General features: G+C 39.8%; 1 protein-coding gene across 4 annotated transcripts in view; it reads left to right on the forward strand.

Annotated features, from left to right (window-relative positions):
• Window positions 1–18676, forward strand: part of PALM2AKAP2 (PALM2 and AKAP2 fusion) — a 300990-nt gene that overhangs the window by 172264 nt on the left and 110050 nt on the right. For all 4 annotated transcript variants that reach the window (XM_090274550.1, XM_090274543.1, XM_090274544.1 and 1 more), the window contains one exon: window positions 4831–4916. In XM_090274550.1, the coding sequence (XP_090130676.1) occupies window positions 4831–4916 (86 nt within the window). The remainder of the gene's footprint in view (window positions 1–4830; window positions 4917–18676) is intronic.

Consider the following 18676-nt stretch of genomic DNA (forward strand, 5'->3'; position numbering starts at 1 on the left):
GACTGTTTCTAGTGCCCTCTAAAACCTTTCCTTTAGTTTTCCTTTTTCTCCTTTGAGCAACGTCTGCCCTTACCCACACCCACTTAGAAGCTCCTGTCCTTCTAGCCTGGCTGCCCCCAAATTCACATTTCTCATTTAGCAGACAGTTGGGTGACACTAACTGGGTATCAGGCCCAGTCGTGCTTACAAAGGAGTTGATAAGGGCCCTCTGAGGTGGCACTGATGAGAAAACATCAGCAGACAGGTGTACTTAAGGGCTCTCTTTGCTCAGGACCTAATGAGTACCCCCATAAGTGGGGCTCATGATCAGGGCTATGCGTTCCCAGTGGAGGGAGGAGGTGGAGATGTCACTCTGGTGCTGAGCTGAGACTCCAAGGAGCTGGTACTGAAAGGTAAGGCTTAGTCTTGGCATCACCTGTGTATTTAACTTACATGAATTCAAGTGCATATTTCTAGCTAAACAAATGATAGAAAGAGTAAATAAAATAGAAATTTTTAAAGTATAAGTGATTCTGCCTGCCATTGCAAGCTATGTGCATGTCCTCTCAGACATTGCTGGTTGCTTTTGTGACGGCCATCAGCGTCTCCCCGTCTCTTTTGCTGGCCAAGATCCTGTTAAGTGCTTTTGTTCATCATCTTCCAGGTGGCTGAATGCTCAGAGAAGGCTGAGGCCCTCCCCAACCCAGGGGATATATCTTGATAAATGAGCTCCGAGCCAGTTTGGATAATTCCATCCCTTTTTCCATGATCAGTTTAGGAATAGACTTACTTTGCTTTGTTTTTGACCTGTGAGATTTTGGGGGTCAGCTTGGGGATGTGGAAGGGTGCTTTTGTGAAAAGCATTTTTACTTCTCCTTTTATTCTGCCTCTGGATGTTTTCATGACACATGGAACTGCTGTGTTCTACTTGGGACCAAAGAGGAAAGTTAGAAAAAATTGCAGAGAGGTCAAACTGAGACCATGAGGCCATAAAGCCATTGAATTAACCACCTGGGGTGCCATGCTACATTGGGACTTCTTGTTACATGAGCCAGACAATCCTTTGTTGTTTAAGCCCCCATGAAAGTAGACTGTATTACCTGTGGTCAAAAGTACCCTAAATGATACACCCCAGTGTGAAGATGACAAGGGAGGTGTTAACCTGCTGTTCCCACACTCGGTCACAGCTCCATGTATCTCATAATCTGAGTATCTCCAAATCCTGCGATTTCTAGAGTTTCAAGATCTGTATTTTTTGTACAACATAATCCTCAGTACAAGCCAGCAACATCATCTGATACTTAGCAGAAGAAATGGTCTGTCTGAAGCTGGAACCAAAAGTGGCTCTGTGGGGGCTTTCTGAAGTATGGGGCTATATTATACTGCATGGGAGATTTAAGGAATTTTCAAGGGCAGTTGTGACTCTGCATGCTTATGCCCTTGTCTTTGGAATGTAAGTCTTCACGAGATGCATCTAACCTGTTCGGTAAGCACAGGGCACAATGGCAACAGAGAGTGATCCCAAAGAAGTAGAAAGTATGGGCCAGTATAACTTGGTTGAGGAGATAAAATTTAAATGGCAGAATTGATTTAGAGGCTAGAACACGGATTTATGTAAAGAACTCTCTGTAGGCCCTGGTCAGGTAGCTCAGTTTGTTAGAGAATCGTCCTGATATACCAATGTGGCATGTTAGGTATCCGGTCAAGGCACATACAAGAAACAACCAATGAATGCACACATGAGTGGAACAACAAATCAATTGATGTTTTCTCTCTCTCTCTCAAATCAAAAAGTTTTTTAAAGTTTTTTTAAAAAACTCTCTGTAATGAGAACTGGATATTGATAGAAAGGCAAGCCTGGAAGCGCTCCTTCTCCTAAGGCTGGGCTTGGTTATGCTGCTGTAATGAACAGCCCCAACTCCTGTGGCTAAAAACAATAAAGGTTTAGTTCTCACTCATTCTGCATGGCATTGCAGGTTGGCTGTCTCTGCTCTGCATTACCCCGTGCTGGGACTCAGGCTGACAGAACCACCACTATCTGGAACATTACCACTCACCGTGGTAGAGGGGAAGTGTGCATGGCAGTTCTGCATCAGTAGTTAAATGCTCCAGCTCAGAAAGGGCAGATACCACTGCTGCCCACACCCATCAGCCAGCAGTAGTCACATGACCTCACCAACTCCAAGGAGGCCAGGAAGTGAGATCCTGTTATGTGTCTGAAAGAGGAAAGAACTGGGACTATTGGGTGAACACCACCAGTCTCCCACTTTGTCCAGTGATCTACCTGAAATCGTGTGGACAGATGAGCTAGAGCAAAGGTCCATTCTCTTGCACATAAAGGTACATGCTGACTTGTCTCTCTGTCTTCTTTTTTATTTTTTTAGTCCTAATCCAAGGATATGTTTTTATTGATTTTAGAGAGAGAGGAAGGGAGAGAGAAAGAGAAATATCAATGTGAGAGGGAAATATCAATTGGTTGCCTCCCATATGCACCCCCACCAGGGATTGAACCCACAAACTAAGTACGTGTCCTGACCGGGTATTGAACCTGTAACCTTTTGGTGCTCCAACCAGCTGGGCTGCCCAGTCAGGGCTCTTTCTTCTTTCTTACTCTGCTTTTCACCTAGTGACACAGGTGATTCCAGGGAGAATATGGAGTCAATGCCCTCTCATGCACTGCAACCCTCTCCCTCTTTTGACCTCCGACCCTTTATTTTTACTTATTTTTCAGTACTAACCAGGATCAGAGCTAAAGAAGTCACTCAGTGTTCTCTGGAATGCTATCATTAGGTGCTTGCCCTCTTTATTGTTCAGTCTAGTCCTGTTTCCCTTTGTTCAAGCACACAAAGTCATTTTGTCTACCAGTTACTGCGCTCAAGCCCTCCTGGTACCTGCTACCAGCCTGAATCTCTCCCTGCAGATCCTTTTGGGTGCCACTAGCTGCTGCACCCAGGCCCTGAGCTCAGCCTCCTTCCTTTTGCTTACACTGACCTGTTGACTGACAGTCACATGCACTATTCCCAACAGATATCAGCAGAGGGAGGGGCCAAGTCAGCCATCAGAGTGCACCCTGTGAACAGAGACCAGAGATGTTGGCCCTAAGAAACTGGACGCTTAGGCTAACAGACATTTTCATCTGACTGGGCTGCTAAGTAAGGGGGTGTATAAAAGGCAACAACAAAAAAAATTCATGGTGGATGATTTTATTTACTCCTGAAAGATCTTTATGAAACTGTCCCAGATAGAGTATTTATAACCCTCATTGGCTACAAGCAGACAGATATCAATTTCTCCCACTATAGGGAAATGCAGATTTATTCTCTTCTGGGAGACATATGTTATTTTTTCCTGGTTTGGTCCACTCTTTTAAAAATGGAGTAAAAATAGTAGTAATATTATTGGGGATTATAGGAATAATATGAAACATAATTTCTCTTCTCAAAGAAGTTATAAATAAGAGTTTCTGCAAAGGGAGAGGGGAATATAAGAAAAATGGTTATTTAAAAGTACAGTATGTAAAAATATATGTGAAATAACATATATAATTATAAAATTCTTACATAAAATTTTTTATTTTGGTAAAGTTGAATACAACATTATAATCAACATTTGTATACACTGCATAGTGTTCACCACTGTTAGTCCAGTTTTCATTCCATCCCAGTTACTCCCTTCACCCATTTCACCCTCCCCCAATCCAATCCCCTTCCCCTCTAGTAACCACCAATCTGCTCTCTGTATGTATGAGCTTGTTTTGTTTTGTTCTGTTTTAGAGTCCACATATAAGTGCAATCATATGGTATTTGTCTTTCTCCATCTGACTTAATTCACTTAGCATCATATTCTCCAGGTCCATCCATGCTGTCACAAATGGTAAGATTTCCTTTTTCTTTCTTTCTTTTCTTCCTTCCTTCCTTCCTTCCTTTCTTTCTTTTTCTTTCTTTCTTTCTTTCTTTCTTTCTTTCTTTCTTTCTTTCTTTCTTTCTTTCTTTCTTTCTTTCTTTCTTTCTTTCACAGCTGAGTCATTTTATCACATCTTCTTTATCCATTCATCCACCAATGGGCACTTAGGTTGTTTCCATATCTTAGCTATTCTAGATCAATTGCAATAAATCTATGTTTTTAAAAATATACTTGTCGTTACTTCAAACTTTTCACTAGCATAGACCATTCCACCTCCATTCACACACACCATTACATCTGAATTAATGTAGCCTTACTCTATTCTATCCTTAGGTATTACAAAATAACAGCCCTTGACTTTTTTTTGAGGTTGGAGAGAACAAAATCTTGTATCTTGACAAATACTCTTGGAGATGATTTGACAGCTTAAGAAGAAAGGAACACTAAGATTTATAGACTTGGAGAGAAAGCAGATATAGATTTTAACAGTGAGTGTGAAAGATCAGCTATTTCCAATAGGTGTGTGGAATGTAGGACGATGAATAATCTGGAATTGTTTCTTTGGGGCATTGAAGTAGGTTCAGATGTGTGTTTCTGTGTCTGGAATTCACTATAAGCCCTAAGTAAGACCTCAGTATAAGGCCTGGATTCTGGAGGAGTTCATTGCAACCCCGTCTTTAGTCTGGGCTGGGAATACAACTGTAAGATACAAGATTTGGACAATGGACTCCGAAGTGGGAGGTTAGGCAAAACAAAGGAGGTGGTGACTGCCCACATTTTGGAAAGGAAGCTTTCCCTGTGGTAACTGCCAGGCAGGTGAGGTGCTGGGGATGATCATTGGTTTCTTTTACAAGTTACATGGGATTGGAATCTGCAACACGACAGGGGTGTCTCTTCATGCCCGCTGAATGGCCTTGACTCCAATGCCACTGTTCTGCTATTTTTCAGGAGTTGGGTGGGACAGTGTGCTGCTAAGGGGAGACGAGACAACCTCGGATACCACAGAAACATCCAGCGCAGACATGGCTATCAAGGTAAGGCGTCCTTTCTCTAGTTTGATTCTCAAAGTGCGTCTCTAGAGGGAAATGAGCCTGTGGCAGACTTCTGGGGGTAAAATGAGCGCAGCCCCTCCACCTCTCGAGTCACTAAAGCCTCAGTGAGTCATCCAGACAAGCGATTTCCTGAAATTTGGGATCTGGATTAGGAAACTTCCTGAAAGCTAGAATCCAAGATGTGATTTCCAATGAGTCTGTTGTAGTGTTTCCAGTAAATATCTGCATGTAGGTTGTCTGCAAGTGGTCACCCCATGGGCGCAGGGAAGCAAATCTGAAAATTCTGAGCTGAAAAACTGGGCCCCACTGTGTATTGTGAAGAAAGGTCAGAGACGCATAAAGTGGCTTTGATCGTGACTCAAGATTTCCACTGATGTCAGTGGGAAGGCAGACACTGCCCATTCCAGCTGGAACACTAATGGCCAAAGGTTTACAGCATGAGTCATTCTGGAAATCAACCTAATTATCACTGTTCAAATTAAGTACTTGAATTTGTAATTATTGCCTAGATTAAAGAATTTATAGCAAAATTTATAAGACTCAGCCACTTCCCCTCTATTATGGGATTAGACAGAGAAGAACAGTCTTCCTCTCTTGGAATTCTGTGTATGTTTCGGTTAACAAAGGCTGGAGTGGGAGGACTTTCTAACATTTTTGCTTGAATGATTAGAATTTAAATATATGTCACTGATGAATTTTTCTTTGCAAAACAATAAGTAATGTCCCTTCTTATATTGGGATATAACTAGAGATATTTCACTCCTGGATTTACTAGAGGTTATACAAAAGAATATGCAGGATGAATTTATTCAAGCTTTCTTTTTTGATATGAAGGTTGAGGGTATGTTATCTATGTTAAAAATGTTAGAGAAAGCCAACAAAAATACTACAGTGAAATTAAATAGAAGGTAGCTAGGAGCATGATGGTCAAAAAAAAATCAACTTATCTAAATAGGTATCTAATGCTGAAAGTTTGTTTGCTTGTAATTATGTTTAACAGAATTTGCAAGACAATAATATAAATTCCAGTGATGCGTTGGTGTTTCATTGGCTTCTACTGAAAAGACTTAAAAGTCTGACAAGTCTATAGGTAGAAAGGGATGGGTGCTGATAGTAAAGCTTGATGGATATAGATGTGCTATTTTGGAATCTGTCATCATTTTAAGAATTGGTATCTTAGCTGTGTTAATTGCAGATGTAGTGAAGACATTTAAAGGATCAGAAAGACTAGAGTTTGTTTTATAAACATAAATGGCATAATCTGATAGAGGCAAGGCTTACCCCAGTTCCATTTTATAAGGTTGCTATTGTACCTAATTAGCCTACTTATCCTTGTTACCAGGATCTTGGCTGAGGTTTTATTTTGGTCTATCTAGTTTAGATGTTATTCTCATTCCCTTCTCTTTTAATAAATGTCTGGGAATTTTCTTTATAAGAACAGAAGATTTTTAGTTCACAAGAACTGAACCCACTGTGAAGAATAAACATCATATACTTTAACAAGTTAGACAAAATAGAAACATATTTAAATACACTAATAAATGTGTGTAAATATTAAGTTCCTCTATTCATGCCAGTCTCTTCTCACTAAAGAAGTTCTGAAACCTCTAGGTGGATATACCTCAGGGAAATGCTTCTGTTTACATCTTCTCCTTTAGGTTTCCCAATAAATCAGCAATCATCATTTGTTTTCCTTTAGGATCATTCTGTTCCCCCCGCACACCCGTTTATATATTCATCTTGTCCTTCTATCCATCTTAAAGTATTGTTTTTTCTGCATCTATAAATGCCTGATGTTCATTTATTAACTAAAGGCTCTTCATTATACATTTATGTATCTACAGCTATTCCTGTTTCTAATAGCTATTTAACATATCCTTGCCATATAGGCTGTTCCTGATATATTCTTTGGTCCTGGGGTGGGGGGCGGGGCGGGGAACATTCTGTTAAAACATTAATTACAATAAAACCCGATGTGTTGATGCTTTCCAAAGGGAATATCAGCAGAAATCACTAAAGTGGTTTGGTGTCCTCTGTATTATTCTTTTTGTGATAGATGCATCTATCTTAGTGATTAAAAACTTTCCTTGTGAAAAAGGTGCACAATTTTTTGCAATGCCATAATCTTCTGAATGTGTTTTTTTCTACTATGTGTAGCCTTTTAATACCATGTCTCATTTTGAAATGACAAAGTCATGCTTCTAAAAATATATATGACTCAAATGAGTGAATTTGTTCCTAAACAAACTTCTGTCATTCTGAGGAACCTTGAACTAAGAGCATTTATATCAAAAACACCCTCTGAATAAACTGATGTAATGTAAGCAGGAGCATTAAATGAGCCTGATCTACAGTTTGAAATCATTCAGTGTAATAGGGGGAATTGTGAACCCCTCTCTCCCTCCCAAAATATGTCCAAGTCCTAAACCTTGATACCTGTAAATATGGCCTTATTTGGAAAAAGGGTCTTTGTAGATGTAATTAAGTTAAGACTCTCAGGATGAGAACATCCTGGATTAACCAGGTAGGACCTAAATCCAAGAGCATGTGTTCCCACAAGAGGCAGGAGAAGAAACACACATGAAGAAGGCCACGTAAAGAGACAGAGGCAGGAATTGGAGTTGCAAGCCAGAGAACGCCTGGAGCCACTGGAAGCTGGAAGACCTGGGAAGGATCGTCCCCCAGAGCCTTGGGAGGGAGCGTGGCTCTGCCAACATCTGGATTTTGGATTTCTGGCCTCCAGAATTGTGAGGGAATGCATTTCTGTTGTTTTACGTCAACAAGTTTACGGCAATTTGTTATGGCCGCCACAGGAAATGAATATACTCAGATCTACCAAGAATTGCTCCTGCACTTCTTGATACCCAGTCTCCCCTGCTAGAATGGAATTTACGTAAGGGCCTGCATCCCCAGCACATAGCTGAGTGTCTAGCACATTGTGTCAATATTTGTTGAATGAACAAATGAAGACCAGTCTTCATCTAGACTGCGGTCGAGCTGGGCTGTGGAAGCTGGACCGTCGGTCTTTCTCAACCCCCCCCCCCCCCACACACACACCTTGTGTTCTCACCTCAGCGTCTTTCTCTTGTGGTTTTCCTTCATATTCCACTTGCTTGAGTGTTCTATTTTCCACCTGTTAGGGCTTCTGATTTACAGTTCTTTTTTTTTAACCATTCCTTTCTTTAAAAACATAACTCAATCAAGGTATACAAGTTGCATACCGTAAAATTCACACTTTTAAGTGTACAATTCAAAAATTTTTAGCAAATTTACCAACTCTCACTGCAATTCAGCTTTATAACAGTTATATCACTCCAGTAAGGTCCCTCATGCCCTATTACAGTTCATCTCTGTTCTCACCCCCAATCCCATGCAAACACCTGTTTTCTGTCTCTACGGATTTGCCTGTTCTGTACATCTCATTTAAGTGGAATCATATGACATATGTGTCTGGCTTTTTCCTAATGTTTCTGAGGTTCATCTGTGTTATAACCTATATCAGTATTTCATTCCTTTCAGTCCTAAATAGCATTTCCTTTAATGGATATACTAGTGTTTTGTTTTGTTTCATAGTCCATTCACAAGTTGATGGACTTTTGGGTTATTTTTGCTTTCAGGCTATGATGAATAATGCTGCTATGAATATTCATGTACAAGTTTTGGTGTGGACGTATGTTTTTATTTGTCATGGATATGTTCCTAGGAGTAAAATTGCTGGGTTATATGGTAAATCTGTATTTAACTTCTTGAAGAACTGTCGGATTGTTTTCCAGTGTGGCTGCACCATTTTATACTCCCACCAGCAATGGAGGAGAATTCTGACTTTTCCACATTCTGGTCAACACTTGCTATTGTCTGTGTTTTGACTGTAACCATCCAAGTAGGTGTAAAGTGAAATTTCATCATGGTTTTGGTTTGCATTCCCCTGAAGGTTAATGATGCTGTGTATCTTTTTCGTGTACTTATTGGCCATTTGTGTGTAGTTCTTCATTGTGAAGGGTGGGGTAGAAACCCACATTTCCTCTTTAGGGTTGCTGCTGCCCCCCATGACTGCCCTGGGTTGGGGAGAGGGTGTCTTATCAATCTCACCCATCTCTTTTCTTTCCATTCCTTTCTCTTTCTCTTTCTTCTTTTCTGTCTAGTTCTTTCCCCTTCACATCTCTGCTTTTTTTCCCCTCATCTTTATTCACCAAGCAATGTTATCTTTTTATTATTATTATTACGGTAAAATGCACACAACACACAATTTATCCTTTTAATCATTTTTAAGTGTGCAGTTCTGTAGCATTTATGCTATTCATACTATTCAGCAACCATCACCATTCATTGCCCCAAACTGAAACTCTATACTCTTTAAATACTAATTCCTCATTCTCTCCTCCTCCCCATTAAACACCAATTCCTCATTCCTTCCTCCCTCCACATCTGGGCAACCACCACAATGGTATGTTTTATATGTAATCATCTCTATTTGTTTTCTCAAAGGCATTTTACATACAGCTTGTTAATACAGTCGTCCCTCTCTATATCGCAGTTCACTTATCGCGGCCTCACTGTATCGCGGGATTTTAAAAAAATATTATATTTAATTATTTAGCACAGATTTTTCGCTATATCATGGGATTTTGCGGTGCTGTACATTAAATACTAAAATAAATGTAAGGTTCCTACTTTGTGAGTTTTCACCTATCACTGGGGGGGTCTAGAACGTAATACCTGTGATAAGTGAGGGATCACTGTAGTTTAGCCAATAAGATGGCTAAACTTCAACCGAGCATTTCACTATCTTCTGGGCAAGGCAAGCTTTACATCTGCGTAGTGTTCCCTAATGAAGTCACTGGTTAGCTGCTCCGTGCCAAAGGAGTTTACTGGTCACAGAGCTGCCTTTCTTCTGGGGAGTGAACTGCCCAGTGCCAGCATCCTGAAAGAGTCTTGGACTTAATCTGCTGGGCACGTTGCTAGGAGCCACCATGACACCTGTTTGGCTCTGCGTTATTTTTTTAAACTTTCATTTATTTGATGACTGTTCAAAACTACATCAATGTATGTTAAAGAAGTATCTCCTGGGTAGAAATTATGTAATTTAGCCATCATTTTAGTCAAATACATCAACTACATCCCAAATGCTGTCTTTACCTTGCCCTTTTGTTTTGTGTAAAGAGACTAAAAACTAAGTATTTGCAACGGAGGAGGAAATTCTAGGACACTGGAATTTTTCTCAGAAAGAAGTCTTGTACTTATGTACATTGTTAAAACATAAATTGAGGCATATTAAAAATTTTAAGAGTTTATTTCACAAAAAGCAATTGGTTGGTGGACAGGAATTCTGGGAGAGATCTTTTTATTTTACTTTATTTGGAGCATAGACACTTTTTATTTTCAAAAATTCTTCATATTCTGAGTTAGAAAGTATTCCCCCACCTCCCAGGAAAGGGTACTTAATACGGAGGAGTACAAGGATAAATAATCTTGTATGTGGGGGCCATGGAGACTAGTCTTCTGTGAAAGTCAGTTTTCCAAAGTCAGCATGGAAGCGGGAAATGAAGTGCCATCAAATGACCCTCAGTGATCCTTCCAGACTTCGTGTGCTTGGCAATTCCCAGCCATTTTGGAAACTCATAGGCCAGTTTTTGTATTTCAACAGTAGCCTTCTATCCACTTTCATCCAACCCCCTCAATTTTCACCATTCCCGGTCCTCCATGCTTAATGTCCTTGCCATTAAGAGGTGGCTTGTTGGTGGGGAGGGACTTCTATAGAGAAAAGGCAGAAACAAAGAAAGGCTATAGCAATGATTGATTGGTTGTAGCTTAAAGCTCGTTGGCTGTTTGTGATTGGTTGTTCCTAGTGCTTTGATTGTATAATCTGGAGGCATTTACAGGCCTAGGTTTTGGTTCGTTTATGTAGGCCTCCATGGCATTACAGCCACCTCCGTCTAATGGCCTCCTTGTTTAATAAATATAACAACAGATACAATATTTCTCACTGGAATATAGGCAAGAAACAAGATGGGTACCACTGAGGCAAGTTGGAGATTCTGGCCGCAAAATCTTTTGAAAGGGACACATTTCCTAATCAAGGACATGGACAAGCTGCATTACAAAAAGAATGCTGAGTCTCTATATGTAAAACTTACTGCTGGGAGAGAGATCGTTCTGGAAGGGCAGGTATTCCCCGTCACACAAGGGGAAAGCATTTAGGCCCTTCCGGTGGTGAATGGAGGCCACAGGTTACAGCTTTCTTTGGAGGATACTTTTTAAAAAACATGCTGCTGAGGGCCTGCTGTTGCCAGCATTGTTGAGCCAGTTGTCCTTTGTACTTGACAATGACAACACGAAGAATTGTTTGTGCAGGGGCTCTGGTTGAAAAGACACATTGGGGACCAGAAGTCCTTTCTGCATTATTGAGTACATACATAAAGATTGCTCTCAGTTTGCTTCCTTGCCAAAGGAAATATTTTATTGTAGACTTTTTTAAATCCTTGAAACTATTTAGAATAGTGGATCTCAGAGGAGATTGGCTGTGAGGGGTAGGAGGCATACCGGGACTATTTCGCTAAATTTTCACAGTTCCCCCTCTTTGGGAATCACAGTCTTGAAAAAAAAATTTTTTTTAATATGTCTTTTTGCATTATGACAAGGAGATGGATGTGAAAGGCCCTATTGTAAATTTTAATATGCTGCATCAGTATTGCTTATTATTCCAACAAGTTACTCTCTACATGTCAAATAAAATAAAAATCAAATAAATGAAGTCACAACCATCGGCAGCTCTCAGTTATCTATGTATAGATAAGAAATATTCCTGGTGACTGGAAGATGCCAAGTACCTTCTTCTTTTTGTCATTTTATTTCTTCGCCATATTTTCCTGCCAACAATAATAGCTAACAGTGATCGAGCATTTGCTATGAACTGAGTACTGCGCTAGGCCCCAACACGTACTGTCTCATGTAATTGTCCAAACAACCCCAGGAAGTAGGGATTGCTAATAATCCCATTTTACAGGAGTGGTGAAAAATGGTAGTTAGGTAACGTCATCAAAGATCTCAAAGTGAGCCTTTAAACCCAGGTAGAATGCAAGTTAATTTTACCGTTAACTAAAACAGAAGAGCCCCAAAGATGGAGGCAGGAGTGGCTTTGCCAGATGAAGTACTAGACACCCAGTTTGAGTTTTAGATAAGCAGTAAATATTTTTTTAGTATGAGTATGTTCCCAATACTGCATGAGACATGCTAAGAAATTGCTTATTGGCTACCTAAAATTTAAGTTTAACTGGGTGTCCTATGTTTTAACTTACTAAATCTGGCAGTCTTAGGAGGCGTATTGCAAAGGAAATGAAGGGAATTGCTTAATGATTTTGACTATTGTGCTTTGAGATTATTTGTGGTTTTGGATTTTTTTTTTAACTACAGTTTTATTTATTTCAGGAATGACAGAATATTATACTAAGCTTTAAATTAGACAAATACCCTGTTCTTCAGTTCATACAATATACTGCTAAACTATGAACAGACCTCTCCTAGTATACTTTTTTCCTAGAAATGAAGGCTTCCAAACCTGACCAGTTGTTTGGGTCTTGTCCAGCAAACTCAAAAAGGAGTCTGGAGACTTTGCTAGAAATAAATTATAAAGATTTATTCAAGGGTCTTAAGAGTTTGCAAACTGGGAACACAACTAGGCAAAAACCCAGATGTGTTTCAAAGACGAGAAGAAAGAAAAGTTAAATGCTCTTATTGCAAAAAGTGCATTCTTAGAGAATTGTTAGTCCCATATTTTTAGCTCTAGGAGTCATCCAGGATGGTTATCAGTCAGATATCTGGCAGTCAGGATAACAGATGTCAGGTGGTCTGGAAGATGGAGACTAGCAGGTTTGACCACATTGGGTGGTAATGTCAGGTGGATATCAGACAGTCTGGATAATCAGTGGGTAATCCGAACATTATCTGGAGGCTTGGTACATGTCCTGATGTTATATCCAGATATTGACATAAGACTAGAAAGTTCAAAAAATTTTAAGTTCCCAGGCTAATAGAACAAGAATGGAATCTTTCCTCGTGCCTCGACCTTCATCTTGTTAATAATTTTAGCAGCTTGGTTAAAGTGATTCCTTTTTATATTATTTCTTATCTTCACTCTTTCCTCATTTCCACCTTTCGATCAGGATTTGTCTTTCAGAGAACAGCATAGATCAAACAAAACATCTTAAAGTTCTTTGTTGCCAGAGTGGTAATGCCTTCCCTGGGTCCATGACATGCTTGCCATCTCTGCGTCTTATAAGCAGCCAATATTCATGCCAATTTTAGTTTAAAGCATTGGGAAAGTACTAATTATTTTTACATGTCAGTTTAAGTGAATGGATAATTGTGCTCAATGAGACTAGTGCGTAGTATGAACTGGCACATGCCTTGGTTTTCTTAGTGTTAGTACAGCATACGTAAATCTTAGATGACCATGATATTCTCTCGCCCTGACCAGTGTGGGTCAGTGGGTTGGGTGTCATCCCATGAGGTTCAATTCCTGGTCAGTGCACAAGACTTGTTTGCAGGTTCGGTCTCTGCTTAGGGGCATTCAAGAGGCAGCCGATCAATGTTTCTCTCTTACATCAATGTTTCTCTCTGTCTCTTTCTCCCCTGCACTTCTCCTCTCTCTCTTAAAAATAAATAAACTCTTTAAAAAAATATCTCCAAGATAATAATAATCACACCAATTTGAAATATATTTTTGATTTACTTTTTCCAGGAACCCCAAGAGCTGAACCAACTAGACAATAATTCTCTTAAGCTTGGAGTGGGATGCCTCAGGGATTTTACCTGTTTCTGAATGGGTCCCAAAAGAGAGGGCATATTTCTAGGCTCATCAGGTGTATAAGCACAACACTCTGTTTTTATGACAACAGAGGTACCGCCTTGAGATGCAGTGATAGTATCTAATGCCATCCTATTTTGTAAGACAGTTTTTCTCATGGAAGACACTTCAGCGTTTATTGAAGTTCAGCTCTGATGACTTGTTGAGTTACTTAAAGCTTCAATATGAGTGATAACGTCTTCAATTCCTAAGGAAGATGCAAAAAATGGCTGCTAAGTGAGCATGCCAATGGAAAACAGCTCTAGTCCATCGTGCATTCATAAAAGGGAGGTTAGCGAGAGAAGAGACAGCAGGGCAGATATGTCCTTGAGCCCACAGATACCCGATAGTTCATCTCCCTATACAACCTGGGTGTAGTCAAAGCCAGAAATTCATCCCACATAGCCATTGTGTTTCATTAGGGGTTGCAATAAATTCCAGTCTCCTTTCCCAGTCTGTCCCAAACCAATCAGAACTTTGAAAAGTTATAAAGGACTTACATTGATGGTTAGCTATTTCTCCTGACGTTCCGGTACTATTAGGAAACTCTGACAGAGAATGGTTCCTTTGTTTTCTACACGAAGGAGCTGAAGAGCTTAAGTATCCATATCCACGAGTTAATCATGTGAACACACCCCAGATCTGTACCTATTGTCCAGTTGCTTTGGTGGTTTGGTGGTTTTGTCAGGATTCTCACCACGTCCAGTCCTTAAGGCTGCATCACAGGACAAGGAGAACCCATGGCCACGGCATTATTAAGCCGTTTGTCAGCTGTTTGTAATGTAATATCAGCTAAACTTAAAGTTGAACTTTGTGGTTGTTGTTCTATCATCAACTTTAGTAAGGCTTTCTAATCAGCCTCTTGGAGAGGGGAATCCCCTCCTCACCTCCCACCCTATCCTCTGAGCAGCCCTATCCCGTTTTAGGTCCTGTTGGTATTATAGCAGCAGACTGTCGTTTTTCCAATAGCCATTTGAGCTCATGGCAATGTTTTTTACCGTGTTCAGCTTTTTTGCAACGATTGCAAATTCCAGTTTTGTTGGTTGTTAGACAACCCCTTCTGATTTGTCAACTCCGAAGTGTATATGCATTGTAATTGTAAACTCATGACTTGGGCTGCTTTAATAATTCAGAGCCTGATTAATTTTCCTTTTGTTATTTTTCTCTGTTGTCTTGGATAATTGACTGGCCAGATTAACTAAATCATGAGTGTCCATAGTGGCCCAATTAAGTTGGTTTCTTTTTACGAGGGCACCAAGTTCATTATCTTATCCATTTGAAAATGTATTAAAAAGAAGTTTCCTCTCTCTCGACATTCTCAATGCCTGAAAACTGTAAGAATGTCTTTTCTAAATGACCGTAGTAATCAAAACAGGTTTCATTTAGTCTTTGAACACATTGCTTAATTTTCTTCCAAGCAATATTCTTGGGAAAGACTTGTATTTTATTTTTTTAACATTTTGTTTATTTATTTTTAAAGAGGGGGGAGGGGGAGAGAAAAAGAGGGAGAGAAACGTTGTTGTGGGAGAGAACCATTAATCAGTTGCCTCTCATACGCCCCCTACAGGGGACCTGGCCCACAACCCAGGCATGTGCCCTGACCAGGGATCAAACTAGTGACCTTTTGCTTTTCTGGATGACATCCAACTCACTGAGCCACACTGGTCAGGGTGGAACAGCTTGTATTTTATCATAATGCTCGTTAGCTGAATTTTGAGCTGCCATTTTATCTGCTGCCTGCTGCTTGGAAAAATCTGCTAAAGGTTCTTTTCAGTTGCCTAATTCTATCCCTTTCTTTGCGTTCTCTTCTCCTACCAATGTGGATTAACTGATACAAATCTGAATAACCAGGTTTGTAGGTTTGCCCAATTAATCAAAATTCATTTGAAACCCAAGAGATGATATTGGCGATGACTTGGGAGCCTTTTTTTTTTTTTTTTTTTTAAGTAAAAAAAATTGTTTTTTATTTTTTTGTGGGGAATGTCTCATTTTTTAAAGATTTGATTTGTTTACTTTTTGAGAGAGAGGAGAAGGGAGGGAGAAAGAGAGAGAGAGAAACATCAATGTGTGAGAGATACATGGTTGCCTCTTGCACGCCACCAACTGGGACCTGGCCTGCAACCCAGGCATGTGCCCTGACTGGTAATCAAACTGGTGACCTTTCAGTTCACAGGCTGGTGCACAATCCACTGAGCCACACCAGCCAGGGCAAAAACAATTTTTTTTTCGATTACAGCTTACATTCAACATTATTTTGTATTCGTTTCGGGTGTACAGCATAGTGGTTAGACAGTTAAGAAGTCTTTAGTTAACGGGTCCTCGCTGGGCTAGCTGTGTTGGCCTGATTTCATTTTCCGCAGATGACCTCATCATCTCAATTTTTTAAATGTTAATGACTTTTTGTGTGTGTGTGCTTTACCAACTCCATTACTTGGTAAAAATCCCCTCTTGAGTGATATACCGTCTAAAATAATGACACTGGCCTGGATATTCCCAGCAAAAATTCTGACACATTCACAAATATTTCCTGACCACGCCAGTAGGTTTTCCTCCTATGGATATTTCTAGTGTTCCAGTGGTGGGAGCACATAATGATGATAGAGCTCTAGGAACAATCTTTGTCCATCCAAGTCAGAAAAGCCTGTTTTCTTTTGAGATAATGTCCCAATTTCATTAGCTTTGCAAATACCAAAGTCTGTGACTTCACACAGAACGAAGGCAAGCAAACCAAATGTAGAACCTATTGGCAGGACCCACTGCTCTTCGGTGCTCTTGGGAGGTTGCCAACCTGCTTCCCACTTAGGCAGTTAATTTATGAGTAAATTATCATTAATGTCCAGGAGGGCTGAAATGGTCACAAGTTATTCCTAAAATAACTTGTGGCCATTTACAATAGGCCTTATCTTTCTGAAACAAGTCCGGCATCACAGAAGTCTCATAAATCTTGAGTATAATTCTCAAGAGTATCCGTTCATAGGCAGAAAGGTCTCGCTTCATTCTAAGCACTTAAGATCGTTTCAGTGAGCAGCTATTGCTCCTCTCGATAAATTATATCAAATACCTTCCTTTTCCATCTCCTTCCTCTACCCATCCTCCAATGGCCTTCGCTCTTGATTTTTTTCTGTGTAGTGAAAATGTGTAGTTAACATGGTGACAATCATGACACACATGTAAGCTATTTGTAAAAAGAGAAAATGTGTTCATACAAGACGATTGAGTCACTGGCTAGGAGAATAGGCTGCAAACACCAATAGATTTACACACCAAGAGGTGGGCTATTTTTAAATTATTATTATTTTAGAGAGAAACATCGATTGGTTGTTCCACCCATTTATGCATTCATCGGTTGATTCTCATCTGGGCCCTGACCAGGGATGAAACCTGCAACCTTGTCATATGGGGTCAATGCTATAGCCAACTGAGCTATCCTGCCAGGGTCAAGAGCTGGGCTATTTTGACATTGCTTGCACTTATCCGCATGGTAACAATTGGTTCTTACTCAGAAATGAACCAATGGAGATGTGACATTTATTTGAGCTCAGCATTCACAAATTCTGTTTGTGAAAAAGAAAAAGTTGCCAGGAGTTACAATCTGCACTCTCTTTCCCAAAGGGATCCGTACTCGAGAAGAGGGTGCTGGATCAGTCGCCATTCTCTCCACATGCTCACAGACTGTGAGTTTTGATCTTTAACATGATGACGTTTTTGGTGAATTTTAGTTCAGAAAAAATGAATAAGGAGAATAATAGCTAACATGTATTGAGAATTTTCTGTGTGTCAGGCATTGCCCTGGGTGCTTAGGGCATTGTATTAGTTAATTCCTACCACAACTCTAAGAGATGGGTCCTCTGGGTATCTCCAACTTAAAGAGGAAGAAAAGGTACAGAGAGACTAAGCAACTCGTCTAAAGACACACAGCCAAGGAGTCTCAGAACCCAGATCTAACCAGGCAGCCCTTGCTCTTAATGACTTTGCCTGGTAGTACAAAATGGTGATGTTCATATGCAAACGTGTAAAGTAGGTCTCACAGCCTCTGGTCAGTAAGGAAGCTTTTCCATAGTTCTGTTTGTAGTTGTTGCTCAGATGCAAAGCAGGAGCTTACCTGGTAGGATACAATTATTAATAGAGCTTTGTCTGAGAGATTTGGTTGTTTTTCAGGCTTGCCCTTGGATCTTCATTCTGATTATGTTTTTCATTATCATTTTACTGCAGCGATTTACGAATATGATAATACAGAACTGCTTCTTCAGTAAATAAGGAAAACTGGGCCTACGATGAATAAATAGATCTTTCATTGACTCTAAAGAAATTCAGTACACAGACGTCCTGCAGTATTTACTAGGAAACCACTATACCCGCCATGCCTGAGCCTGGGCAGTTTTTTTCATTTTTCCTAAGATATCTATATTTCTATGTGATACGGCACTTGTTAACTTTTAGGTTAAAAAGACTGTTGTGTTGCACGTTCTTCCTTGGGGCTCACCATATTTAAACAGGTTCACAGTTTGAGAGTGATTTTTCAAATTAATGTCAATAAAGCCTTTGGAAATTTTGAAAATAAAAGCTTATTTAAGTTGAGAAAAAGACAAATATTTATCCACTGAGTTATTTTTAGATTACCCTTAATGTGCTTTAACTGTGTTGGTTCTTGCAAAGAAAATATAAACAAAACCCAAATATGAAAAAAATTTCCAAGTTTATCCCATGAGCGACACAGGAAAATCCCTCTTAAGAGAAATGACGTTGCCAAAAAGGCATAGAATCTTCTTTATTTTTCAAGTTAAAAAAAGAAAGTGCATTCTGTTTTTAAGCATCTTTCCTTGTATCTGACAGTTTATGAAAAGAAACCTTTTTTCTCATGTGGACTTGATCAAACCTTCTTGTTCTGTAATAGTTGTTG

Source organism: Furipterus horrens, unplaced genomic scaffold, assembly GCF_987537825.1.
Source record: "Furipterus horrens unplaced genomic scaffold, mFurHor1.1.pri manual_scaffold_4, whole genome shotgun sequence".
NCBI lineage: Eukaryota > Metazoa > Chordata > Mammalia > Chiroptera > Furipteridae > Furipterus > Furipterus horrens.